Here is a 27,323-nt window from a genome sequence, read left to right on the forward strand (position 1 = left end):
GACATGACATGAACACACCATGCTCTGCGCCATATGGATGATTTTAATAAGTTCATGCGTTCATTTTTACCTTTTGAAATCTATTGATGTCGTTAATATTGTGACTCTGCTTGTGTCTGTATTTCTTCTTCTGTCTTTTCTTCTTGAATGTGTGCAGATAATAGACGGTATCAATCAGAGGAGGAGGAGGAGGAGGAGGAGGAGGGAGGACCCGCTGACGCTGCTGCGTGCGCAGCTTCAGTCTGGAGTCGCTACGACGGGACCGCAATGAAGAGATAAATAGAAGGCTTATCTATTTATTTTAAAGTATTAAAGGTCCCGGTCGTTGAGCAGTGAGGGGGGGCAGCCGGCCTGGACTGCTGCTGACGCGCTCGTCTGCTTGAAAGGTGAGTAAAATCTGGCGTCTGTAGCAAAAGTGGGATTTTATAGAAGAATTACATTAAAGGGAAGGAGGGTGAGCCGAGGCTTTTCTGATTTGCGCGTCGCTCACGCTCTGAAACATTAATTCGTTTCAACATTAGCACGTGGATTAACTGGGAATTATTCAGCTAGCGGCACGAGCTCGCTTTTAAATCGCATTCAAGCCTTTTTTTGTTTGTTTTTTGTTTTCCTTTTTAAGAGTCGATCTGCGCAGCGAGCTCGTGTCGCGAAACGCTCGCTCTCTGTCAGCGCGAGCTCGCCTTTTTAAACGTGCGCGAGCCGAACAGGAACTTTAAAATAACAGGTTGTGATTAAGCGCGAGGACCCCCCCCTCCAATCCGTCCGCCGCACATTACCGTCTTTATGGCAGCGGAGCGTCACGCGCCCTCAGCCCTTCATGTGGAGACGTGCGCACACGCGACGCACAGCCCGGCTGCTTTCATGGCGAACCGACGGCGCGACGGACCAGACCCATCAGTGACCGACCGGCCTCACAATGCGCAGATCCGTGCGGGAGGCCGGCGGCGCTGTCTGCGGGCGGATTTCGCAGCGAGCGTGAAGAAATAAGAGAAATATCCTCAGATGAACCCGGCAGCTCGCGCTCGGGGCCTGTTCCGACAGCCTCGGCTTTAATGGCCCGTGCGTTCGCTTGTGTTGGCGCTCTGTCACATGTCCTATGACAAGACTGGGTTCAGAAAACAGCGAATTTAAGCAGAGCTGCTGCAGAAACAGCCTCACATGCATCTAATGTGAATGTGATTATTCACATTAGAGCTGCAGCAGTTAATCGATTAGTTCAGGATACCAATCTGCAAGAATTAGACTCCTAAACATTGCACTCAGTGTACTTGCAGGACGACAAAAAAAATACAGTTCAACGAGGACAAACAAACAAAAGACTTAACAGTAAGTGAAATGTGCAAACATAAACAATATAAGCAAATAATGATGAGGCAGTAAATATGTGCAATGACATGTTCAGCATGCAGGTGTTGTGCTGACAGTGACAGCGAGTGATGAATGCACTCGTTAAAAACTGGTTAAAATAGAAAAAAAAAGTGTAAATCCTCTGATTCCAGCTCTTTAAATGTGAATGTTTTCTGGTTTCTTCACTAGTCTGTGACAGTAAACTGAATGTCTTTGGCTTGTGGACAAAGCAAGACATCTGAGGACGTCATCTTCGGGTTCATTGATCCTATGGCATTTTATAGGCGGAGCAGCTAATCGATTAGACTGATTGACAGTGAAGACAGTCATTAGTTGCAGCCCTAATTTGTAAAGCAGGAAAACATCACATGCATTTTGTTCTCTAACGTTTCTAACTTCTCATTTGACCGTGCTGTTTGTATAGAGGGAAATCACAGACTTCCTAAACATGTCTGTTCAGTGTATCATCTATATATTTGCTAATGAGATACTTCATATACATAACAATACTTACCCAGAGGTAGAAATATATATAAATATTCTCACTATTTCACCATCTGAACTGGATAAAACTGTGACTTGTTCTCCCACAGTGCCCACAGTGATGGCCAAACCAATCGTATTAATTAGAAGTGTTAAATTATTCATCGGATCTGACGACTGTTACTGTGGGATTTGGGAGATCAGCTGGAGGACAACCAGCTGAATAAAGGAAAATGCGCACTGATGTGAGAGCAGCCTGCGTCAGTCTCAGGACGTGAAGCTCATGAATGAGGCTCCGTGCGCCTCGCTGATGAGACGTAATTGGCCGTTGGAGCGGAGGGGTGTTGAGGGCGATGACCTATAGATCGACCCCCCTGAACTCCGATTCAAACCCACAACAAGGAAATACGACGTGAGCAGAGAAAGCGAGGCCGGCGTCGTTGTTGTGATGGATCTGTTGTTGTTGTTTTCTCCCTGCTGTTGACTTAGTAAAGCGTACATTCCACCAATGAGGCCTGGGGAGAAAAAAAAAAGGGAAATGTGGAAATCATTACAGTAACGGGGACAGGGGCGGGATTTCATCTGGCTCTCTGCTCCGTCTCTTCTTGCCTATTTACTCAATTAGCTGTTGCTGGCTGGTGAGCGCAGACCTCTTGCAGATGATGCGAGCAGAGCTGGACGTGTTGCCGCTCTTTATCGTCTAAAAGAACGAACATGGCGCATTCGTCCGGCTGCAGGACTGTTCATGCCTCCTGCATTAGCTCACGTTCAGCGAGAAGTGCTGGCGCCTAATCGACAAACTGCAGCATCATGTGGCGATGGGAACTCTGCTAACAAGCTGGATTGGGGGAAGATTAATGAGTTTAACCTGCAGCTATTTATAGGGATGAGGTTGTGTTTCATTTTCTGTCAGTTCTCAGACTCGGTGCTCTGAGGCTTCACACTGGGCTGTTTAAGAGGTGTTGAAGGTGGCAGCAGTTCATCTCCGACCACAAGGGCCTGAAGTTATTTAAGCCGACTTCAGCTGAGGAGGAGCAGCTCAAGGCTTTTCGCATCAAAGAGCTGTTTATTGATGCATACCCGACCTCTTTCTGTGACCTTCCCGCCCTGTGATAACACAGAGACAAAGCACAGTCACAGAGTCGGATAATGTTAACGGGGAGAGAAAACAAAGACGAACACGGGCCCTGTGTACTTTGGCTCGCTTTGCTGGCCGAGCTTCCTCGTTCTGCAGCTCGTCTGCAGAGTTTGACACCGCGCTCACGTGACTCAAGTGAAGAGAGGCCGGAGCGGTGAGCTGGAACCGCCGTGTTCGCCGGAGGGCGAGGGGCCGGCAACGTGTCGCCCCGGCGGTGATCACCTGATCTGAGGGCTCAGAGTGAAGCTCACTCACGCTGTTTTTATTTCTCCTCACAAAGCAGGAAGCATAAAAAGTGATTTTAAATGAAGAGGGAGCATTAAAGGGAGTTCGGCATGCGGGCTAGTGTCCTGGCTTTCTGCACAAACGGGCCAAACCATTAGAGTCTGTGACAGTAGGGGAGTCTTAACCAAGAAAGACTTCTTTCATATTGGTCAGCGAGGCGTCATCGTGTCACAGACCTCATGACCATGTTATCAAGCAGGAAACGTCTCGCCACAAACTTCCTGGAATGCGACTGAGACCGTGACATGAAAACGGTGAAAAAGGAGAATAGATCCTCATTTTCTATTCAGGCCTAATTTGCAACATTTCATCCAATGTTGAAAAGAGGAATAAGCGGTGCATTAAGGATACGAAGCCTGCTGGAGGGGTGTCGCTCATGCGTGCAGTATATGTGTGTAAGACAGATGTCTGCCGTCGCCTTTGCTTGGATTCTCGTGTCAACAGTTTATCCTTCTTGTCCGGCCTGTGATCCCATAGCGTGCAGGATGAATCTGGAGGAGAGGCAGCACACGTGGGACACGAGCGTGTAGCTGTGTTTACGTATTTCCGTGCACATTTTGAAGTGCTGGATTAGGAGAGATTGATGGAAACGGCAGAATTCTGAAAAAGTAATTTGACAGTTCATTTTTAATGGAAGATGGAAACAACTTTTTAGAATAAGTTCTGAGTTAGCAGACGTTTAACTCACATGTAGAAGAAATTCAAAGTCAACTTTATCGATATTCAACGTGTGTACAGGACATACAGAGGGATGGAAATGTGGTTTCTCACAGTCCCACAGTGTGTGCAGAGATGCAAAGATAAAAACAAAAACGAATACATAAGAACGCGCCACCTACTGCTTACTTTGATGAACCAACTCCTGATAACCTCTTAACAGCAGTAGATGGAAACACGCATTAATTTGCATTTTCTTTTGCCCATTTTTATCTAAATTTGGTCGAAATTTGCAATACATTTGCATGGAATCCCATCTTATTACATGCATATAAAAACCACGACCAGCCGGCCCGTCACTCAGAGAAACAACCACCAGCTCGAGACTGAGAAAAGACAAGCTGACAAACCTCAAGCTGTAAATGCACAAAGCTTTTATTGGACTCTTACAGGGTATGTCTGAGCGTGTTTTTGTACTCCTGAGGTATTTCCCGCGTGTAAAACACCAACAAGGTTATCAGCCGACCGTCTGGCCGTAGAATCCCCCGTGTAATCCATCAGAGCCATATTACAATGTCTCATCTATGCTACAGAACAATATAAAACCAGCCTGGGGGCATCCAGAGCTCCTCCTCGCTGCTCGGCGAGGCAACCCAACACCACATGAAGGCCGTCCAGAGAAGAAAAAAGTCATGCGCGTAGAAAATTAGAACTGCATGTGTGCGTTTAATTGAGTTTTTCACTGAAAAGGTACGACATACTTAGCCATTTCATTTCAGGTCGTTTAAAGTGTTCCTCCCTCCCAAGACCTGAACTTATTATCCCCGCCGCCCCCGTCAGCATGAATAATTGACCGTGTTGACATTGGATGCATTGTATCTCCAGGCACCCGAGGGGTGTTTCATCGCTGCAGATGGATGAAGGTTGACAGCCAGCGCAGGCAGGATGTGTTGTGTAGAAGTGTCATGTAGTGAAGAGGAGAGCCAACACGCAGCAGGCTTATGAAAGCATGATACCTGCTGGCATGATGGATCGATACGCTGATGGATCGTTGATCGATTATAAACTGTAGATATTGGTCCTGCGTATGAATGTGGCTTATGCCCTTGTGCCCACCTGCAGAACCACCACCTCCAGTTTGTAAGATAATATCGTGAAATCATACTTGTTTTGGCCGGGATAATCATGACATGAAGTTTTCATATCGTCCCATGCCTGCATTGCATCATGGGAGTTGTTGTCTTCAACCACCACAGCTGATGAAAATCTGACGTGACTCAAAGAGGTGATAAAGTTTTATTCAGTTCAGTTTAATCCTTCCTCGCTGTCTGAAGTATCATCTGGTCTTCCTGATGAAACGCACTGCAACTAAACCAAAATATTGGGGATAATTACACAACTTTAAATGTGCAAATCCTACATTTGTCAATCCGTCAATCAATCAAACTTTATTTCTATAGCGCCTTCCAACATCCAAAAAGGAGCACAAGGTGCTTATCACAGAAGAATAAAATCATCAAATAAATAAATAAAGGAATTAAAATAAGTAAAAAGTAAGTGTGTTTAAATTATTAATAAAACATCAAAACAGTTGCAATTTTCTCTTGATTGACAAATGCATTAATCGACCAATCGCTCAGTTTTCCATCCTGCTTGATGAAGATAATACTATATTTCTGCTGTCATTGTCTCAAAAAAAAAAAAAGGAAAAACCTTCAGCATACACACTCTTCTTCCTCACAGCTTTCCTGGTCGAGGCAGGTGTGTTTGTGCAGCACCTGAACAAGCTAACTCAAAGTGCTTCACATGAGACATATAACAGCCAAACTGTCATTACCTCCATGTTGGTCCCGTCTCTGTTTACCGTTTAGTTTTTGATTACAGTAACAGCTGGGGATAATGAGCTGTGTACAACAGAAGCCTCACTCATGTTGCATAATGAAGAGTAAAATCCCCTCATCCTCACTCCGTTTACTGTAATCATTTGTGTGGGATCGTTTTAATTGTTTATTTTATTTTTCACACAGCGGGGGAGATTTTCCAGCAGCGAGTAAACGTGTTGGAAACGGAACAATTCGTTGGACATTAAAGGGCCGTTCCACCAGTTTTATACAGTCAGTGTGGGTCTGCAGGGGGGGTCTTCTCAGCCTGGTGTATGAAGGAGGAGGGTGGCATCAGGTTAACTCAAACTGGGTTTTTAGAACAGAAACACCAGAAACGTAGGAGCCAGCACTGAATGTCAGGATATGTCAGGCTTTGATTCTTCTTTAGTCCAACATGTTTATCAAAGTACAACATTAAATCACTGGAGAGCCTTTTTGTAGTTTATCTCAGTCTTAATTGTCTTGAATATTTTGCTGCTATAGTTAAAACTCATAAAAGCCGTTCATAATGCTAAATATAAAGACCTGAGCTGTATTAGACACAACACGCAGCAGGTGTCCTTCAATCAGAGGACAAATTCCAGTGTGAAACTACTGCACACCATTAGAGTCTTCCTCATCTCAGTTTAGTGTTTGAGCTTCGCTCTGCAGAATGACAAATGTGCAGAGTTTGACACTAGAAAACTGTTTTAACAGCTCAAAGTAATGGATCATGAATTTTTGAGAAAAAAACAAATCAGGCACAAATGATCTTCCTCTGGAGGGATGTTTAAACACTCTGATTCATGTGTTTCAGGGCTGCTGAGAACAATAATGGATGAGACCTGTCAGTAGCACTTGATGAAGATTTGGCTTGACTCTTCAAACTGAGCTATGGAGGGTAGTGATGATGTGTCTGTAACCATGACGCAGCCCCAGGCTGATGTGTGCGCCGCCGACGTGGGAGGAGGAGAAATCCCCAGTAAAGCGGAGGATGGAGTGAATCCACCCGTTCCTGCTGATTCCTGCGGGAGCAGCGCGACAGGACTGAGCAAAGGAGGGCTCTCGAGCCTGGTGGAGCCTCCTGCTCCCTCGGTGGTGAGTCCCACTGCTGAATCTCCGGGAGGCGTGGCGCTTAAAGTCGCCACGACTGTGCTACACCCGGTGTGCCTGGGAGAGAGCCCGCTGATGCTGCCCATCCACCTGCAGATGGCCGGAGCAGCCGGGCCTCAGCTCGGCCAAATGGGGGCGGCGCCGTACCTGATAACGAGCCAAAGCCCGGTTTCTCTTCCCCTGGTCTTGGATCAGCAGGTCATCCAGCACATGAGTCCCTCGGTGATTCCTCAGACCGCTAACTGCCCTCAGCTGCCGCTCCAGAACAACGTCCTGTGTCAGAACCCTCTGACGTTTGGTTTACCTCCAGCTGTGGATCAGAAGTCGGCGGGACAGACGCAGGACGCTAACCTGCTCTCCCTCCTGCAGAACCCGGCTTTTGCAGCCATCTTGCAGGATCTCTTCCCCTCCCAGGCAGGCTCGTCAACCTGTCAGTCACCGGGCTCCACTTTCTTCCCACTGCCTCCCCTCACGCCTCCCTACACCTCCCCTCTTGCCCCGTTAGTCCCTCCTGCCACCCTCCTAGTCCCCTACCCTGTCATCATCCCCCTGCCAGTGCCTCTGCCAGTCCCTCTTCCCATCCCCATCCCCGTCCCTCAGACCGAGGACTCAAAGGGGAACATGCCAAAACCTGTTTGCACTGTGAGTAAAAGCACTCAGACTTCTCCAAAAGATACTACCTCTCCGTCGTTGTCTTCGAGCAGATGCGTTGCATCGTTCCAGCACCAAAACGTGTCCCCGTCTTCGCTTCCTCTGGATGAAGGACAGGTTCTGGACCTTTCTGTCAGAGCGTGCCCAGTTGAACTAAAGCAGGAGTACCCGAGTCCGCAGCAGGACAGTGTGCTCGACTTGTCAGTGCCTGGAGTGAGGAAGAAGTGTGTTCAGTCAGACAGAGAAGTAGCTTTCCATTCCGGCCCAGATGCTGGTGGTACGTCTTTGTCTCTGGGGGTTGAATGCACTCAGAGTTTGGATTCCAAACTCCTGGGCAGCCTGGCCTCGCTGGAGTTCAGCCGGCAGCATAAGTGGGTGGTTGACAGCAGTGCCGGTGGGTCTAGTTCTCGGAGTCAGGAGGCGTCTCTAAGTGGAGCCGGAAACCTTGAGATAGTCAGCACCTCGCAGACGGCCAAGGTCATCGTCTCGGTGAAGGACGCCATTCCTGCCATCCTCTGCGGAAAGATAAAAAGCCTTTCGGGAGTCTCCACCAAGAACTTTTCCATCAAACGGGACGGCAGCCAGGGGGCGTCTCTGCAGCAGTTCTACGGGGTGTCGTCGGCGGCCAAGGGGGAGCCGCACGACCCCAACAGCCAGCTCAAAAAGGTTCCCAAGAACAGGGCCATCAAACTGAAGAAGGTGAGCTCGCAAGAGATCCATTTCCTTCCCATGAAGAAGCAGAGACTCGCAGCGCTGCTACCCAGGAAGTGAAAGTCCTCGGCGGATTAATAGCCGGACCGCGCTCTGGTAATCCCTCCGGAGCGAGTAACATATAACACATGTGAGGACATTCGGTAATCAGACTCATAAACGTCCAATCAAAGCTCAGAGTTTGGCTCCAAATGTTGCTTTTGAGTGAGGCTCATGAATGTGTGACAGTGTGACGCAGCCGCTGCAGAAATGCTTTCCACTGGACTCTTCTGGATTGCTGTGTTTTATTGTAATGCACTACTCTACAGCGTTCTGGTAAACCAGAGATGTTTGTGTGTATGGCAGCTTAATGGGCTCTCCGTGTGGCTTTGGAGCTCGTCTTTATGAACCGGAGACGTTGAAGAACATTTTTTGACTTCATAATTACAGCAAAGACACATGGGTTCCATTTTTTCCATTATGGATCATGGTTTGTTTCCACATGTAGTTTTTATTTAAGTGCACTGAAGAGCTAAAAAAAACCCCTGATAGTTGAGGTTCTCAGTGTTCAGAGCAGAGCAGGACGCACTGGCAGGACGTGACCGAGACTGTTAAAACATGTCCCATCATCGGAAATTCCCATAGTCATCAGTAGCTCAGCGGAGCCATTCATTCTCCTCTGATTGGTAGGGATTTAGCCTGACAGGCTAATAATGACTTGGCAGGGCCTGAGCCACAATTTCATTCTAATGAATGTTGGCAACGGCCGTCTGTCACGGCAAAATATCTTGTTATTTGTTCAACAGCAGGGAAAAAAGAGATTACTAGTCTTACTTGGTCAGTCCAAACACGAGGAAAGTCTTTCTGGAGAAGAGCTATGTTTGTAGCTGGCTGAATTAATCCGTTTTAATTCGGCAGTGCTTTGAAACGCGAGACAAATCTGAGAAAACACTTCAGAGCAAGTGTAGAAAAGACCAGAACCCGCTGCTGTTTCCATGAACACGATGATGAAGTGAATCCAGGTGGAAGTGTTAATGTTGAGCTCACCTGTTAGATCACCTGAAAATGTGAAGGGCAGGTACGGTGATGGGAACAGGCAGATTAAAGAAGAAAGGATCAAAGGTTTTCTTGGCGTTAGTGAGAGAAAATACTGTTTGTGTACTGAAGTGTGTTATTAGTCTGTTATTAGAATGAGTATTGATAAGACTCCCTCCTCTCTCTATTTATCAAACTTGTCTGTGTAAAACATGAGTTCCGAGTGATTTGATATCATAGATTCTTCCTTTTTTTCCACAAACAAACACAAAACTCGGCAGGTGGGTTATAATTTCCACCTACTGCTCAATCGCCACATTGTGCTTCACCTCTAGGGGGCGCCACTATCTCATAATCGGCTTCATGGAGTCATACAAAAGCTGATTTGCAGTGAATGCATAAAGTTTTTAAGAAGTAGCCATGGCTTGTTACAATAGTTTTAAATCACATTCCATACTACAAAAAACAAAAGCCCCCACTTCCAATAAACCTCAATTCAGAAGTCCATCACTCCATATTGCTCAAAATGAGGAAAATCCATTAACATCTCCAGTTGATCTCCACAAGTCTTCATTCAAATGCTGCTGAAACTGACAGAGACATTCTTTGGATACCAGACATCCCATGTTTTGAATGCTCTTCAGATTCGTCACATGACAAATCCACCGTGACGTTCAGTGTCTTCGTGTAATTAGTGCCGCAAGCTCAACGTTTGATGCTGCAGCCAAAACCAGCAGAATGAATTGTGAGTTTTGTTACCAACATTTTGACCGTTGGAAGCATTTGAGGTTAAACAGACAAAAAATACCCCAGTTTTGCACATGTGATGTCATTGCTTCAGCTTGTGACGAGGTGCGTGGAGAACCACGCCCTCCAGTGGTGCAGTGAGGAAGTCGCCTTCTCTGAGGACGCAAAGGTCCAGGGTTTGACTCCTCAGATGGAAAAACTCCCACTTTCATGTGCAAATTCATGCATGTGCATGTGGAGTGTTTTCATAACCTGCCTGGACCCCGATCATTGTGGCTTTTTTTTAAATTATTGTTCTTATTGTGGAGCATGGTCCTTTTTTTTTCCTGTCCCATGATTATGATCAGAGTTGTGAATGTGAGAGTATTGTTGTGTGTCAGTTTATTTATCCTATTGAGTGCACTTTGTCATAGTTTAGTTGAAAACATTACAGGGTGTTATTACCTTTTCTACTAAAACTGTGTTGCCCGTTTGTGATGATAGCATTTATGAAATCTGTGAATCGTAGGCCAAGAACTATTAACAGAACCGCAGACTGCCCGGACGAACAAACGAGGGATGGAAAACACCCAGAAGCTCCACTTTTTACCACTTCTTTATTTTTATTGATGTACTTCAGCTACTCGTGTCGGCAGTCCAGTCAACATGGAGCTCTTTGGTTCAGCAGTTTGAACGGATCACTTTGATCGTGCAGGACTTCACCCTAATTTATTGTTTGTACAACGTTTATTTATACAGTCTGTATATAAACTGGACGGTCGGTCAGGAGACAAAGTGTGACTGGATATAAAGACAGCGTCCTTTGTGTCTCCTGAAGCACTTTTTGCTTCTGAAAGCTGTTTTAATTAAGACGTCAGTGACGAAACACCAGATGAGATGTGCTGGCAGTTAAATGTTTGCTTACTGTACAGTATGTGTGCTTTTTATATGGAAGTGAACTAAAATCTCCAAGGTCTGAATTTGTGTCTTTGCCTTTTCTTCAACGACAGTCCCTTTTTTTTCTTTTTTGGATGGTTTGGAAATCACATCTCGCTGGCCTCGACAGCATTTTGTTTCTTCAGGGTGGTCTCGTGAAGACGCAGTAACCGTACTTGTGTGTTGTACCAGCTGAAAGGGAAAAGATAAGAATGTTCCCAGAATCGACTCATTAAAGGAATCTGAAAAAAGGCGCTCAGATAAAACTCGAAAAGACAAAAATGCTGCATCCAGTAAAACCAATCTGCCAGTTTGACGTTCTCACCCTTTGTACATCTTGTGGAACAAAATAGGACAGTTTGTATTCAAGTGGTTTGTCTCCGCTTCAGCCTTCAGAGACTGTGAACTGGCTCAGTCCTGCAAGTGTGGAAGCAAATGTTCTGCAGTTCAGGAGATTAAAATGTCTGTTTAAAACGAGGGATGCTTACAGTCAATTCAACACACACACAAGTGACATATCAGACGTAACAGCGTCACTTTTTCTTCTTCAGTTGAGACATTCAGCGGTTTCAAAGTGCTTGATAATTTGGGACTTTTGTCTCAAGTCCAGGCTTAAAAGACGTGTGCAGCTTTTTGCTGTCTGTCAGTGTGCTGATGGTGCAGGAAGTGTTTGAAACTCAGACGTCTGCTGCTGGTAGTTTCACAAACATTCCCCCTTTACTTTGCCTTCACTGCGTTGTTCAGAGTGAAAATGCCTTTTGGTGCTGTGTGTTATGTCCGATACCGTTGATTTTAGATGTACTTTGTGGCCTGTGATCAACCAGAATCATTTTTCAAAGTCTCTGACATGTTTTGACGTTTTTTTTTCCTTCTTATACTTCATGTCATAAATAAACACGAGCAGGTCTGGCTTATGAGAGGTAACATTTCAAAACAACGGTCCCAGAGACTGATGTGGATTTAATGATGGGAATGCTGGACTTTTGGATTCTGGTTCTTTATAGTTCTTCCTTTGCCAAGCTCTCATTTTATATGAACTGGACAGCTGATGGCGTTTTGTAAAATCAGCCAATGACATGTCTTTATAGGGAATACTGGTGAATGAAAATAAAATAACTCACTGTATTCACCTGATCAGTTAAATGATATAATCAGTAAAAACACAGCATCTTTTGTTTTTGACAGCTTTATAAAAAAAAAGGAAATACACAACATCATAAACACATATTGTTTATCTGGTGTGACGTAATGGACAAGTGACTTTTTTCCAACACATATTTTTCAAGTAGTTAAAAAGAAGATGCAAGAGAGGGAAATCAACAGCACTTCGATCCTGTGTTGAATATCATATGGCACAAGTCTTTTTAATTCAAGGAAGGGAATAACAGGAAAATTCTGTTAAGATATTATAAACAGTATGCTACAAAAGCTTGTACTAACAAAGACCACATAAACCTGAGAAATGTCGTAGGTAAAGCAAGGCAGAGTCTATTACTGGGAGTATTTGAACTAAAAGCACTGTGTTAAGTATTAAAAAGCAGAATGGAATCCACTGTGAAATATTCACCACGTCCCCATCCCCTTTATCTTCACATTTCTAACTTATGTATATGATTTCCTTAAAATATTAAGTTTCTACAAAATGTACATTCTGTTGCTGATATTCATGGTTAAACCCATAAAACTGTACACATCTGTTTTCATTGCTAACAGTGATTGGAACGGTCAAAAGTGACAACACTGAGGTCGCAGATGGACCGACGAGCTTACATGATTATGACTGATAAAAATATTACATCAAAACTAAACATAGAAAGCCCTTAGAAATGTTGGATTTGCACTTCCTTCAACAATCTGGCCACTGAAATTGATCATCTCAGAAAGTCTAAGCTGATTCAGAGCTTGGGATACGAATGGTTTGATTGATAAGAACTGCGTGGGGACCAGTGGGAGGCAACTTAGGGCCCGCTAAGACACAATAATACATCATGCCACACAGCAGATGATCCTGCAGGACACTCGTGGAAAAGGTTCAAGCAGAACTTTTAATACAAGGTGATCCCTGCCAGGACGCTGGAGATGTCCAAGCAAATTAACGTCTGTCTTGCCGCGTGCGAACGAAAAAGGAATGCACTGACATTAGCATTCGTCGGGCAGGCGGATATACAGTACCCATACTTTAGGCATACATGTGAAGAGTGAAAACAGCTATACAACAGCACAGACGAGAGAGCATCCAAATTCTCTTGAAGAGCATGGGGAAGAACATCTGATGGATTTTTTTTTCTTCAGTATATCAACCCTTCCTTATTAACTGGAAATTCAACAATAATAAAAACATTATATAAGAAGAAACATTCTCCATCTTTGGGGATCCAAAACCAGGATCAAAAGATTTCATCTCCGTAAAAAAACGTGTCCACGTGTGCACATGTGCTATGCAATGTAAACACTACAGGGATTCTTTTCCTTTGGGATTTCATAAAGTCAAATGGCGTCGGTTAGACTTGAACAGCTTTTTGTTCACTGATGAGGGGATGAGGTAATGTGTCAGCAATGCACGGCACACTTTCTCCACTCTGGAAGTCAGGATGAAGTTGTAACATCTCGTCAGTCCCTCGAGGTGGAGTTTAGAGTAACATGTAGCCCCTGCGTGCCCCATGAGTCAGTGTCCCTCCGCTGGCTCTTTCAGGGCTTATTGCTCATGGGTCTGGCAGGGACAGGGCTGCCCTGGCTCCTCTTACAGTTTACCTTGTTTCAGCCTCTCTATGTGATGGCATAACTTCAGTGCAGGCCCCAGTTTCAGACCCATGTACTTCATGATCATGTCACTCCGTAGCAGCATCAGAGCTTTTCCATCAATCTCCTGTGGAAACAAAGAGAGGGACTCATTATATTCAAGTACCACATATCTAATCCTAAAACTGTAAGCCGTTCCACATTAAAAGTTTACTTACATGTTTTCTGAATAGTTCAGCATGTGGAGCTAAAGCTGTGGGGTCAGCATCCCTCACAAACTGCATCACCTCTTCAATGGACCAGGAGGAAGGGTTTTTACTGGGCAGCTGCAGACTGTCCCGCTCAGAAACCAGAGCCTCAGGTCCTGTGGTGGAGCTGGCTGCTGAGCAGAACACACCGCCACCAGCCACACACAGAGACACACACAGACACACAATGAACATGTGAAGCAGAAATAAAGTATTTAAATACATTTAGTTCTGTGTTCAGTTCTTAGGTACTGTACCTTCAACTCGTCTAAGAGGCTGTGTGGAGCTCAGCTCTGCAGGGTTCGAGGAGTGGCGGCGCATGGCTGCGCCGTTGCCTGGGTGGTAGAGGCTGCTGGCCTGAGAGTGGTACTCGGAGGAACTGCGCACTGTTTGGGGTCGAGGGGTCATGGAGTTGGAGGCTGAGTCCATGTAGCGCTGCTCCTTTATTAGGCCGTTCTCTTCATGTGGCAGGGTCTCTGCTGGAGAGAGAAAAACACAACTGACAGTCAAGTAATAATAATACACTTCAAAGCACCTTTCATATAAAAGTGCTTTACAAAAAGAAATGACATGCACCAAAAGCTTCACATAAAAAAGACTTAAAATGAACATAAAAACAGGGATTAAAATTAATGTAAAATAAACCCACTGAATGATACAATAAAATAGATGTCATTCTTGAAAAGCTCCCATCATAAACTTACATGCCTTTGAGACACTGTCCAATATACACATGTGATATTAAAGTGGTCATAAATACAACTTTGATGTATAGACAGCATTCAAGTACAACTGATACAACCTATAGGGGGCAGTGCAGGACTGCGAGATAACAATTTCAGTCCAAGTGCACTTCAAAGAAACCTTAACCAATGTTTGGCATGTTGACTCTCAGGACTCGACTTTATCTGCGTCTCCCTCACTTTGCTTTGATGGCATTAGGTCAGACCTTCTAAACTCAGGATGAAGATGAATAAATAAACACAAGCTTCATATCTCTATGCAGCCGGTAGAGGGACTAATCGAGCAACATGCACTACTCAGTATTACATCTCCAGACATCAATTCAGTGCCAATGCTGACGCTATCACAGAGCAATCAGCTAGTATACACACTGCAGTGTATCGAGAGAAAGCTATTTATCTTATTATACAACACACAGTGTTGGCTTGCCAAATAGTATGAGGTAGAGTGATTTGACTAATGTTTCTAAAAATAAACATAAACAGCCTCTGAATCTGCCCAGTGGTCTGATGGGAAACTGCTTGACTACCAAAAGATCGTCTAGATATTAACAGGTAGGCTGCATCCAATGAGCACAGAGTACGGCTGCTGATGTCAGGTCTGCTGCATAAAGGTAAAGAAGCACTGAGGCCAAACTTCACATAGAAGTGAGAACAAGCCTCCAGCACAGAAAGATTCGTGTCATGAAATAGACGTTCTCACTATATTAACATCTATGATTCCAGTGAATCATTTCCAGTGAGAAACATAATGTCTTCATGTAGAGACAATTTTTACAGCGGAGTCCAGAGGACTGATAGAGATCTGTATCACATGGTGCAACGACAATCACATGAAGCTCAACATCGGCACAAACAATGAGCTTATGCTGGACTACAATGCTTCAAATATGGATGTTGCTGCAAAGAAGCTACAAACTGTAAAACAAACCGGCATCAGAGAAGATCTATGACTTTTGACAACCAAAAAATAATCAGTTCATCCGTAAGTCCAAGTGAATGTTTGTGCCAAATTTGAAGAAATTCCCTCAAGGTGCTCCTGAGATGTCACGTTAAAAATGTAATGCCTCCAGCCACAGCTGGTGCCAGCAAAGAGGCATAATAAGCACAAAACGAACTGAGGAGCTGTACCTTCTGAAGGGTGAGCTTCAGTACGTAAATGTTTGGGTGACAGCGGGGCTGCGTACGGTGGGGAGACTCCTGAGAGACCCCGTTTACTGCCACGAGCCAGAGATGGAGCGTCCAACGCCTCTTCTTTCACTGAAACACAGACACAAGGAGGACTGGTTTTTAGCACAGAGTCTACAGTACATATGTGCTTACAAACTACAGAACACAAAGACAAACAGATATGATTAATTACTAAACGCAAACTTTTAAAGTTCCTTATCTTCCCACACAAGACTTATAAAATATCACTTGAAAAAAATGTTACCATGAATAATCATACCAAGAACTAGGATCAAAGCAGTGATACTTCCTTCCTGAAACACAGCTTAAACTGAACTGAACTGGTTTACCTGACTTGGTCCTGTCATAAGCAGTGTAGTGGCTGAATGGTTGGCTGCTGAACAGGTTGTCGCATTGCAGGTGACGGCACATAGTCTCCAAGAACCGCAGCACAAAAGAAGCACTGGAGGCTGCTGGGAGTTTGACCACACGAACTCCACCGTCTGTTCTCACTGGGATGATGGACAGGATGTTTTATTGGTTTATCAGCAAGCTTGTCTACTTATACAGCCCATTGTTTTACTGTCTCAATTATTATTTCAGAGATGAGATATTTCAATCACACAACAGCTTCTGATAACTGCTTTTGTATCTGTTTACCTCTGACAATCTCTCCTCCTCCTGAATGAGTCTGCAGAGCACTGAGCAGCACTTTAGGCTGGTATGCGCAGTCTATACATGACTGGACCACCTGCTGGAGCACAGCATTCACTGGCCCTGGTCCAAAGTGGTCTGGCAGATGCTGCATCTGCTTCCTGTCCAGGTGGGGACCACAGTTTCCGTGCTTATTCACATACACACACACTGGAACAACACATAGACACACAGGAAACACAGTGACCAAATTAGATCGTCTAATGATAGCTTCAAGTCAGTGCAAAACAAGAATTAGCTGATTACGGGAAGCAAGCGAGCATTAGTGTTTACCTGTTGAAACCACAGAGCTGAGGCTGGGGGGGCTTTCTTGTGGAACCTGGATGCTGGGTAGCTGTGCTGGGTTTTGGAGAACCTTGGACTTCCTCTGAAAAACACACATTTATTGCAGACACACTTTAACATAAAGAATGTGGCAGTAAAAAGCATTCACCCCATGTTTCAAAATCTCAGAGTTTGGGTTTGTTTGGCAGGGTCCCACCTTGCTTCCAGGTTTGGGGCCTCTCTTCTTGTGGGGCCGGGGTACCAGCTGTGTGTTTTCAGGTACAGTTCCATTTTGGGCAGCCGCTGCCTCTGCCACAGCTTTGAGCAGAGCAATGGTCTCACTCTTGGGCCGACGGCCTCTTACCCCCTTCCTGACAGGCAAAGGGGGCAGAGGGTTGGGGAGTCTGTAGGGGGACTGCATGGAGCGCCTGTTGGGCTTGGAAGGTGACACCGGGAGAATCTGCAGGTTCTTTGGCAGGGTGACTGAAAGAAAAAATGCAGACATGGACATAAAAAAGAAAGAAATGTCATCTTGGCACAACATTAACAGTGGCCTGTTGCATCCAGAGATTCTGGATTAATGTGAGCATGTGCAAAGAGAGAGGATTATAAAAATCAAGACTGGTTTGCAACTTTTCTGATCACTGCACAGTCTCTGCAGGCTAATTAAAGGGCATGTCATTATCTCTTGACCTAGTGAGCACCACAGTGCACTGAGCTGCTGTTGGTGGTTGGCAGTCAAAGGATAGAGAAGGTCTGGTGCCAGTCTGGGTTGGGAAAGGGGCATCTCATTACTGGAAATAACAGGGGGAGTGCTTCAATTTATGGCATATGGTCCCATATTCCTTGTTTTCTGACTTCAGTGTTTTGTGAATAATTGTTCTGGCATGCCCATGCATTTATATCTGATTGTTTAATAACTTAAAATAATAGCTCTGCGTAGTATGACGACGCCATTAAGTTAGCAGTGAGGCCTACTGCAAAGGCCATTATACAGACAAGCTGCCAAGTGCTCAAATAATAATGTCATTAATTTATATAATGACAACAACAACAAAAACAACAGTATCCACTTTTAAAGAGCCACAATTCATTTTTCTGTTGGCTAAATTAACACACTTTGAAAACATATTCTGGACACTGTAGAAACTCAGAGATGGGCTAGTGAAAAAACACTTTTCCTCAAATGTAGCTCAGTAAATTAATATAACAGCAAAGACAAAGATCACACACATCTGCAGAAAAGAAGTAATTGACTCTACATAAATCATACAGAATAATACCAAACTCATGAATGCACACAATCCAAGCACATAAAACAATCTGTAATCCTCAAAAAGAGGAATCACCATTTCAACCTTTTTTTAATACAAATGCATGTATTGTGTATGTTGGTTCTTTCTAGAAATAACACAAATACCTATAGCCAAGACCTGAAACATTGTTAAAGTGTGACTCCCCACGCTGAAAGGGAAAACATTTACGCTAACACATACCCACGCAAAGCAACAACCCATTTATTCAGCTAGTAAATATTTTTCTGTTTATGTGTGCTCAAGACTCCTTGACAATTCCCACACACAGAGTCAAATAAATCTTCCTCCAAAAATCAACACCCGCTCAAAACAAAGCACACACTGAAGGAGGGGTCGGAGAAAGCAGATCAGCATTAGATGGGGGAGAATAGACAGAGTAGGCTGGTAGGAAAAGGGTGTGTGTTTTCATATACCCTCCCAACTTTTTAAGGGTGTGTCAGGGCTCACACATGAGCAGGTATAAGCACTATTTAAGTATTCAAAAAGAAACTAACATAAAGGTGTAGCCACATCTGTTTGTAAGTTTATCATGTGTTTTGTGGTTGATAATATAATCCTCTCCATCCAGAGTCTTATACACAAATGGGGTTGAGCAGAAGTCAGAGACTGCATGGAGCAGCTTTTATGTAAATATATTTTTTCCGTGTAAACTGGGATGACGTGAGGAACATAAATCCTCGTAATCTTGCCTGTTCCACGCCTCCCCAACCAATCAGAGACACACAAACATGGCAACAAGACTCCATAGTGTGTATGCGAAGTTTCTCATGCAACACACAGCATGTCTCCTACTGCTGTTGGCTCAGTGCTCATGACACTTTTTTGAACGTACCCACAGTTTATCAAGAGTTGAAAACACAGTATTAAACTTGGTACTAAGCAACCAAACTTTCCTCGAAGTGCAGCCACTACGCAGACTCAGCAGCACTGCAGAAAAGAAAGCTTTGTGTACCCAGAGCAACCATGTGTGCGTGAAATGACACAACATGGAGTAGGAAAGTTTTACTTCCAGGAAACCAGGAAAATAGTAATTCCTAAGACACTTCCTAAGTAGTCACTTGAACAACTACAGTACCAAAACTAACAAAGCCAACCCAGCTGAAGTATCATAAGAAACCTTGCTTCAATCTTTGAATCATAGCCATCACTCCACTCATTTATCTCAACTGTAATCTATGATCATGCATCTCAAATGCAGAAACCTTTGCATTCAGACTTCACGTCTGGGAGATGTGTTAATGTGTGTTATTAGAACTGTTACTTTATGTTCAGCACCTGGCAAAGATTAGGCTGTGTATATTTTACTCTGCCAGACTAAGCAATAAGACCAGATAATTAATGTTAATTGTGACCATAACTAAAGTGAGTATGAGTGAAACATTGAGAACAAACAACAGCATCTGCCTCAAATCTCACTGTCTGTGCAGACTTGTGCTGCCACCTAGAGGGTTACACTCACCACTGTTGCCTGGTGGCTGGAGGCTGTGCTTGGTGAGGGAGCACCAGCCCACAGGGAAGATGTCCCGGGAGTCATACTTGCACCAGTAATCAAAGGCACCCCGCCACCCGTCGAACATGATAAAGACCTCATCGCCCTTCACTTCTCCTATGGTGGCAGGGCAGATGAGGTATGGATTCTTCTTGTCCACGGCCTCCAGCTTCATGCCTGGCTTAAAGTTGTTCTGGGTGGGCCTCAGAGGTTCCTGGAATGAGTGCAATATCCTCACTCAATGCATATACTGCCAATAAGATGGCGCCATACTGTTTGTATAATTAAAGTTTTCAAAGCTTTCTGAAGCATTACCAACCTTTTTAAAGGCTGTTGCTGGTGCCATCTCTGCTCCATTTAAGGTTCTCAACAGAAACATAGGCCATGAGGAGGCATTCATCCGAAATCCTAGAAGAGAAAATGTAATAGCATTTGAAACCACAGTGAGAAGCTAATTCAGAACATAAAAATTCTGGGTTATTACCACACGGTGTGATTTCATGGGGTTTTTCCATTGTTAGCAACCTTTTCTTACAGAAGGCATCAGAATAATTTTGGATTTTTAGCAGATAAATACAGCGCCAGTCACTGAACTGAATTGCCGAATCCAAAGAAATTCTTCATTAGAGCACACACAGACACACACAGACAAACTGTAGTTATTCAATATAAATAAAACATTTCTGCCAACTTTTTCTTACCTTCAGATTCTTTCAATTTATCAAAATAAAAATGCTAATAATCATAGTAAGTGATGCCTGCAGGGAAATTTTCTTTCACTTCAACATAAAACTGTAGGCAGCAGTTTCTACAGCATGGGTCTCACAATCATTTTCAGCTCAATTTCATCAATCAAACAATCTTTAAATCCTTTATTTATTTAAACTTTAGAGTCACCACACTGCATGGTTCTCATACAACTTATAATCAAAGGCAATACATAATGTGCTTCTTTCACATGGAATTGAAGGCCAAGGGACACTGTAGGTAAGTGGTCTAAGCCAACTCATTGTTGACTGCTTTGTTAACTAAGGAATGACCAGGACAGCAGCATGAAGAGAACAAAGAAGGCATGCCTGTGCATGTGGTATAATTAGCTAAGATAAGGAAAGTGGTGTCAGGACATGCACAGCTTTCTAAGTTAAAAGAGAACCTTTAAATCAACTCTAGCTTGCTCTGCAAACTAGTAAAGAGAAGCCGGGGGGTGATATATGATCATACTTTGTAGTTTTTGTCAAGACTCAAGCTGCAGCATTTTCAACATGATGAAGACTTGAAAAGGAAAAGGGCAAAACACTAATTAAGTCTGGAAGATACGAATGCATGGATTATGGTTTCAAGATCACGCAACGACAGGTTGGATTTTAGGAATATTTCTAAGATGAAAAAATGGTGTCTTGGTAATAGCCTTGATATGAGACTGGAATGTCACATGAGAATCAAAAATCACTCCAAGGTTTCTGATGGTCAAAAATTCAGAAATATTACAGTTATATAATCCTGCCATGGCAAAGACAGTACATACTAATAGAACAAGTCTCATTTTGAATGAAAATATGCCATGGAAGATGATTTCTTCTGTCAGACGGAGGATCACAACTAATGAGTGAAGGTTATGAGATTTCCTTTACTGTCTTGAAATGATTGTTATCGACAACAATAATGCACTTCCATCCCATCTCCTTTGACATTCTTACCCAGTGGTGGCTGCAGCATGTCTCCATTCTTCTCACAGGTGCCAATAGGCTGGATATCAGAGGAGTCTACCAGTCTCCAGAAGTCATTGCTGTTGTCGCTTCCATCCAGACGGAGACGCAGACGAACCCCAGTTAAACCCATCACTGTGGCAATACAAACTGAGGTGGAATTGCGTGGGTCATGGGCTTCGAGCTTCATTCCCACCTTGAAGTCGTTGGAGGGTGGAACTCTAGCCTGCAGATAATGGGAAAATGCACTATTAGTGTAAGCACTGCTCTAATACATTGCATAATTTATCTAGCCATGTATAATTAATGTCAAATGTTAATATTTTTAGGAGGGCAGTGCAACAGTCAAAGTCATAAACCCAAGACCATTGAGTGATGGGACAAATCCAGTTTGTACTGCTGGCAGCAATTCACAGAACCAGTAAGTCTCATTACTTAGAGGACAGACTTAAAAACTACATTTAATGCAGACTTTCTAAAGAAAACACTGTTTAATTCAAGACTAAACTTCCGCAAATTCTTACCCAATTACTTAAAATGTACTTATATTTACATTTAAGTAAGACTATGTCTTCATGCAACTCATCCCTGGTAAATATTAAGTGCATCAAAAATCCAAGAGGACATACCTGACGAAAACAGCTTGGTGGAGCTGGTATAGATGACGTTTCTTTTAGATATTCTTCCCAGCTGAAAGCATCTACAGGAAAATCATAAAAAACTAAAATGATTTCCAGTAAGGATGGATGGACGGGTAGATGGATGGATAGATAGACTACATATGACTGAAACCTGAATTTTGATTCTCTGTATTTCTCGATATCTCTGTTTCGTATTTGAGCTTTGAGCTTTTCAGAAAGACCAACAATCTATGAGAAAGTCTGTTGTTGAGGCAATGTTGGTAGCATGTAGAGAATGTTTTGAAAGAGTGAATCTGTCGCGCTTTAACAATAGCATGTAATTTCAAGTTAATGTATAAGAGTAAAGTGACTATAGGGCTCTTTAGATAATGTAAAAACCCAACACAGCTCCTCCCTGTGTTCAACCAAAGCAATCTAAATGAAGAGACTCACAAATCAAGTCAAATACATCACAAAGTGTGAAATAAAAAGTTCACCTTTAGTTGTTGCAGGGGTTGTACCTGTTAGTGGACCTGTCCTTCCCGGTTTCTCCTTTTTGCCATCTTTCTGATCTAAAAATGAATAAGATCATAAAAATCAGTGCAATACCCTCTTTCCAAACATCACGTCTTGTCATGCCCCTTTTTTGAAAACTCTGTTCAATAATGCTTGAACAATGAACACTTTTGACAAAGTAATAATTACCTTGTGATAACTTTTCATATTTGCATACTTTAACAGAAAGAAAACTGGTAATATATGCAAATATGGATTTCTGTGGGAGTTAATGTCAAACTTCGAATAAAATACCAGAATGTACACAACCCATCCGTGAAATACTGTACTGAAGCCTTGAGAGTCATCACAGCAGATGGCACAAAAAATATCTAATTGCGACCACTGGAATGCCTTCTGTAACCTAAGATACTCATAATGACACAAATTAAGCTGCATGTTGTCACATTATAATGCCACCAAAGTCCCACTATACACCCACACAAGTGTTTTTACTTAATGTGCCTTATTACATTGAGGACATTGTGTTCCCTGTATAACTATTGATTGCAACAGAGGTTCAAATTTCTTCATTACGAATGGGTTTAAGGAACCTTTACAGTTTAATGTAGGATTCAGATGTCAAACCACAAGCAAATATACCATTTTATTCAAGGTGATTTTGCCAAAAGAAAAAAAATTCAAACACTGACTTAGTAAAATGACATCTCCTTACCTTTTAACGGAGTCTTTCCCATGGTGGCTGATGACCAATGGTGACACTTATACAATAACCAGTAATGACCGAGTATGCTTCTGTGCCTGTGTGGTTTTGTCCTACAAAAGGTCAAAACATGATTCATATGAATTCATATGAAATGCAGCACAAACAAATGCAAACTAATTTCAAAGAGATTTATTAGTTAATTCATACAAGACACAATCCAAATTGCAGTGTCATTCATTAGGCTCACGGCATAGAATACAAGGGCTTTAATGTTTAATACACATGACATTTGTGGAACTGTGTAGAAATCAGCTATTTGAATATAACTATTTGTAGGAAAATAAGCAGACACTAGATGGCTTTTTAAATAGCTAATGCACTATTTTCAAAATTCTATATTGGGAATGCTGAGCAACAGTTGCACTACATACTAGGGCAATCTAAAGATTAAATAGCTTGTTCAAAAATAGTTCTCACAGCTTTGAAAAGCTCACGATGTTTCAGTTTGCTTATTTAATTTTACAGACATTACGAAACCCAGCAATTTTTCATTTATACTGATGTAAAACACAGAAAAGCAGCAGATCCTCACGCTTAAGAAGCTGAAAACAGCAAATGTTTTGCATTGTTGCTTGTTAAACAATTAAATGCATCAAATCTTCTGTCGGGCTTACTATCGACTAGTTTTTTTTTAGAACTAATGCATATAACTAGAGTTGTGGACAAAAATGTACTACACAAGTTTTCAAATACAATATAGTTATATACACTAAATAGTTATTGCTACTTGTATTACTTGTGCTTATTTATTTAATTTTATGTTTATAACTAATGATGCTATGTTATGTCTCAATGAACTTAGTAAAATGGAAGTTCAAGGAGCATAGAGATTATGATTATTGATATTATGATATTATTATTATTATTATTATTATTATTATTATTATTATGAATCAATGTATGATTTGGTTTGAAAGCACAATGAGAAGCAGTATGAAAACAACCAGGCAGCAGGGACATATGAAACCTGAAGCTATGTTAACATGGTGCTCCTATGAGCAAAGGGAAATCCTCTTTTTTTTAGTAAAGTAAAGAATACCAGAACCTCTTTCAAGTACAGTAGTGTGGTATTCCAGTAACGGACACTCCCACAGGAAGCCTGTAATATGGTGGGTTTTCTCATGAGGTTCAACAATGTAACGACAGGCCTGCGGTGTACTGGGACAGCTCCCATGTGACCCTGTATGTAACTTGGTGTACATTCCCCTCGCATTTCCAAATTCCACTTTAGTACTGTTATGTCACTTAGGAACTTCATGACCGAGACACTAGTCAATTACCGTTACTAGGTTGTTTACGAAGAAAATAAACACAGCCGTCCTGCATCCTGAGGTGAAAAGCGAAGAAAACAGGACTGCGTGTCTTCATCGTCAACTGACCCTTTACAGTAACGTTATCAACACAGGCTAACGTTAAGTCATTAACACCGACGTTAAAATTAGCCATTTTGAATAACTATTAACGTTATAATGAAGCTAACGTTACCGTTCAATGAGACAAATTGGCGCAAACGTAACATTTATGGGTTTGGTTATTAACTATCTATAATATCTAACATTATAAGTTAACTTAATGAAAATGTTGCTTTTTATCGGGGGAGAATTATGTGCACACTTTTCAATGTTTTTCTAACCTAATCTAGCTAATATACCTATCAACGGTAACTGTTCGCTGGCTAGTTAACGTTATGTCACCTCACAACAGCCGTTTGATGTTAACTTAGCTGGTAACAGCTAGGTTAGCTAAATGCCGAGATATGTATAATATCAATTTGCTTTCGATTTAACGTTACACTAACAGCAGTTATTATTCTAAATATTGCATCTTTGCTCTCGGATGCCGTATCTGATGTGTAACGCTATACGGTTCCAGGTAATAGTCTGGACCCAATGTTGACAACTGGGACTGCTTGATTTGCTAGCCACCACTGCTGGCTAATAACTAGGTTGGCTAACCTTAGCGTTAACGTTAACCCTCTGAGAGCAGTTTCTTCCATATTATCGAAGAGAATTACGCATAATCATTATCGTGGAGCTTATCTGACATTCTTCCGAAACTCTATATTATTTAGCCTGAAGAAAAAACTTACAAGTACCGTCTTTTTTCGACTGAAGATCCACACACTTTTCTCTAATCGTCAGCTGCCATTTTTTTCACGAATGTAGCGTATGCTTACACGCATGTAATTTATGCCAAAGATAGTCTTGTGCAACGAGCACAGACAAGCAAAACAGCAGGAGAGGCTGGCTGTGCGGAGCAGTAGGCCAATTAATTCTCACGATACTCACAATTACAGCCAACCAGGTAAAGGTTTACTCATTTTATCCAATCAGCGTTAGGTAACTATCCGGTCTGTAATTTTGTGTTCCAGAAAGTAACACGAGTTATCCATCTTCACTTTTTCTCTTTTTCACAGGGTCTTTCTCATTGCGTCCCCTGCTATCGTTAAAAACTGGCCCAAAACACTCAGTCAATGTCAGAAAAAACACATAAAAGACCACAAAAACTTACGCATAATATAGCCTCCAAATAATTAAATATATTAGAATGATAAAGTAAAATAATACAAAACAGATAATGAAACACAATGATACTAAGACTGGAAAATTCACGGTAAGATAATACAAACGTAGGGAAATTTGAACAAAAAAACGAAAACCCAATCTGAATAATAAAAACACACACAAACCATGAAACGTCTATGTATGCCACCAAGTACGTCACCACACGAGCCAGATAGCAGAACATGACTCAGAATCACTATCCCACATCAGTTTCAAACTCCTGTGCTTTTCCCCACCCACAACTTTCCGATAAATGACATTTTGCTAACAATATCAAACATAAACAGTCAATATTCAAATAGCATTCAGCACACGCTAGAACTCCAAAAGTGGTCTAAAGCAGTTAAGTCTATATTCAATAAAAGGGCGTGACTATGATCAGGGAAAACAGGTCACTCATACATGTTTTTTGTTTTAAAATGAAAGACATTTAAAGTATATTTACTGAACTTTACTGTACACGTGCCATTTTATGCAAATTAAAACTTCTAGTCCAATACTGTTATTTGATATATTTGCTTGAAGATTCTGATCATCTGACCACCTAAAAAAGAGGCATCCTTATAATTTAAACTGAAAATAGCTACATCTCGACTAGATACAAATGTAAAATTCCACGTACACATAAATGCATCAGTAATAATAATAATTATACTGATTATAATTCAATACATTTACTTAAGTAACATTTTAAACTCAGTTGCCCACTTTTGTGGAGTATTTTTACATGCTGTGTTGGCATTTTTAAGTAAGTCAAGGATCTGAATGTTTTGTCCATCTTGCTGTTGTTGCTGTGCTGTCTGTGGCATCCCACCATCCTTTCTTTATTCTCCAAAAGGTTACAGGAAATCTGCAGCTAGCTGACATAAAAAATCATAATGTGGAATATATTAATTAGTTGAACACCCATTTAGGCCTACTATGTTTTGGATATACAGTCCCATCATGGCAGCTGCTGAAAAATGTAAATTTCTATTTCTAATTGGCTATAAATATGTAATTCATTCACAAACAGTCAACAGTTATGATATTGCAACTAGTCTAAAATAAATTAATGTATGAGTATGAGGTAGCAACTTAATTGTTTGAGAAAAAAGTATTTGCCCGGTAACATTTAGCCCAGGTGTTGAGGTGATCTGTGCTATTATAGTCCAGCCTTCAATAGGATAATGCTGTTTCTTTGACATACTATAGGCCACTCTGAAGCCTTACTGTCACCCTAATCGTCCTCACAATCAGTGTTGTCTCTCATAATTGTTGATTGATGCAGATATGCGAAAGGCATCCACCATACAGCAACCTCAGATTGTACTGATTTAAAAAGCAGCATTGCAAACAGAACTTCATAGAAAATGAGGTTATTGAGAGCAAGTCGGTTCCAAAACCAAACTGTTCAATAATAGAAACAGGGAAACATAATTAAACACAATATCATCATTTTTACTTTATATTTTTATGGATTTCTATGGATATAAGATCATATAATTACTTGATATATTCTCAAATAAAATGTGTATACATGCCCGTTCATATATGCCAATCTTC

General features: G+C 42.2%; 2 protein-coding genes across 5 annotated transcripts; one reads left to right on the plus strand and one right to left on the minus strand.

The window, feature by feature from the left end:
* Positions 1 to 254: 254 nt before the first annotated feature.
* Positions 255 to 10,974, plus strand: LOC121605490 (retinoic acid-induced protein 2-like). Its single transcript, XM_041935409.1, has 2 exons — positions 255 to 386; positions 6,590 to 10,974. The coding sequence occupies exon 2, from the start codon at positions 6,667 to 6,669 to the stop codon at positions 8,305 to 8,307; it is 1,641 nt and encodes a 546-aa protein (XP_041791343.1). The 5' UTR covers positions 255 to 386; positions 6,590 to 6,666; the 3' UTR covers positions 8,308 to 10,974.
* Positions 10,975 to 12,109: 1,135 nt separating this feature from the next.
* LOC121605237 (sex comb on midleg-like protein 2) lies at positions 12,110 to 25,379 on the minus strand. Of its 4 annotated transcripts, none has more exons than XM_041935077.1 (15): positions 25,304 to 25,379; positions 23,164 to 23,264; positions 22,430 to 22,504; positions 21,942 to 22,012; positions 21,304 to 21,538; positions 19,926 to 20,014; positions 19,577 to 19,820; positions 17,019 to 17,284; positions 16,811 to 16,904; positions 16,484 to 16,687; positions 16,174 to 16,335; positions 15,785 to 15,913; positions 14,168 to 14,386; positions 13,881 to 14,044; positions 12,110 to 13,789 (listed from the first exon to the last, which is right to left on the minus strand). In XM_041935077.1, the coding sequence occupies exons 2-15, from the start codon at positions 23,183 to 23,185 to the stop codon at positions 13,664 to 13,666; spliced, it is 2,100 nt and encodes a 699-aa protein (XP_041791011.1). In that variant the 5' UTR covers positions 23,186 to 23,264; positions 25,304 to 25,379; the 3' UTR covers positions 12,110 to 13,663. The 4 variants fall into 4 exon arrangements, with proteins under 4 accessions (XP_041791011.1, XP_041791010.1, XP_041791008.1 ...); XM_041935076.1 differs by having other exon boundaries at positions 13,881 to 14,041; positions 14,168 to 14,389; XM_041935074.1 differs by having other exon boundaries at positions 14,168 to 14,389.
* Positions 25,380 to 27,323: the final 1,944 nt, after the last annotated feature.

The sequence above is a fragment of the Chelmon rostratus genome, chromosome 4 (assembly GCF_017976325.1).
Source record: "Chelmon rostratus isolate fCheRos1 chromosome 4, fCheRos1.pri, whole genome shotgun sequence".
Taxonomy (NCBI): Eukaryota; Metazoa; Chordata; class Actinopteri; order Chaetodontiformes; family Chaetodontidae; genus Chelmon; species Chelmon rostratus.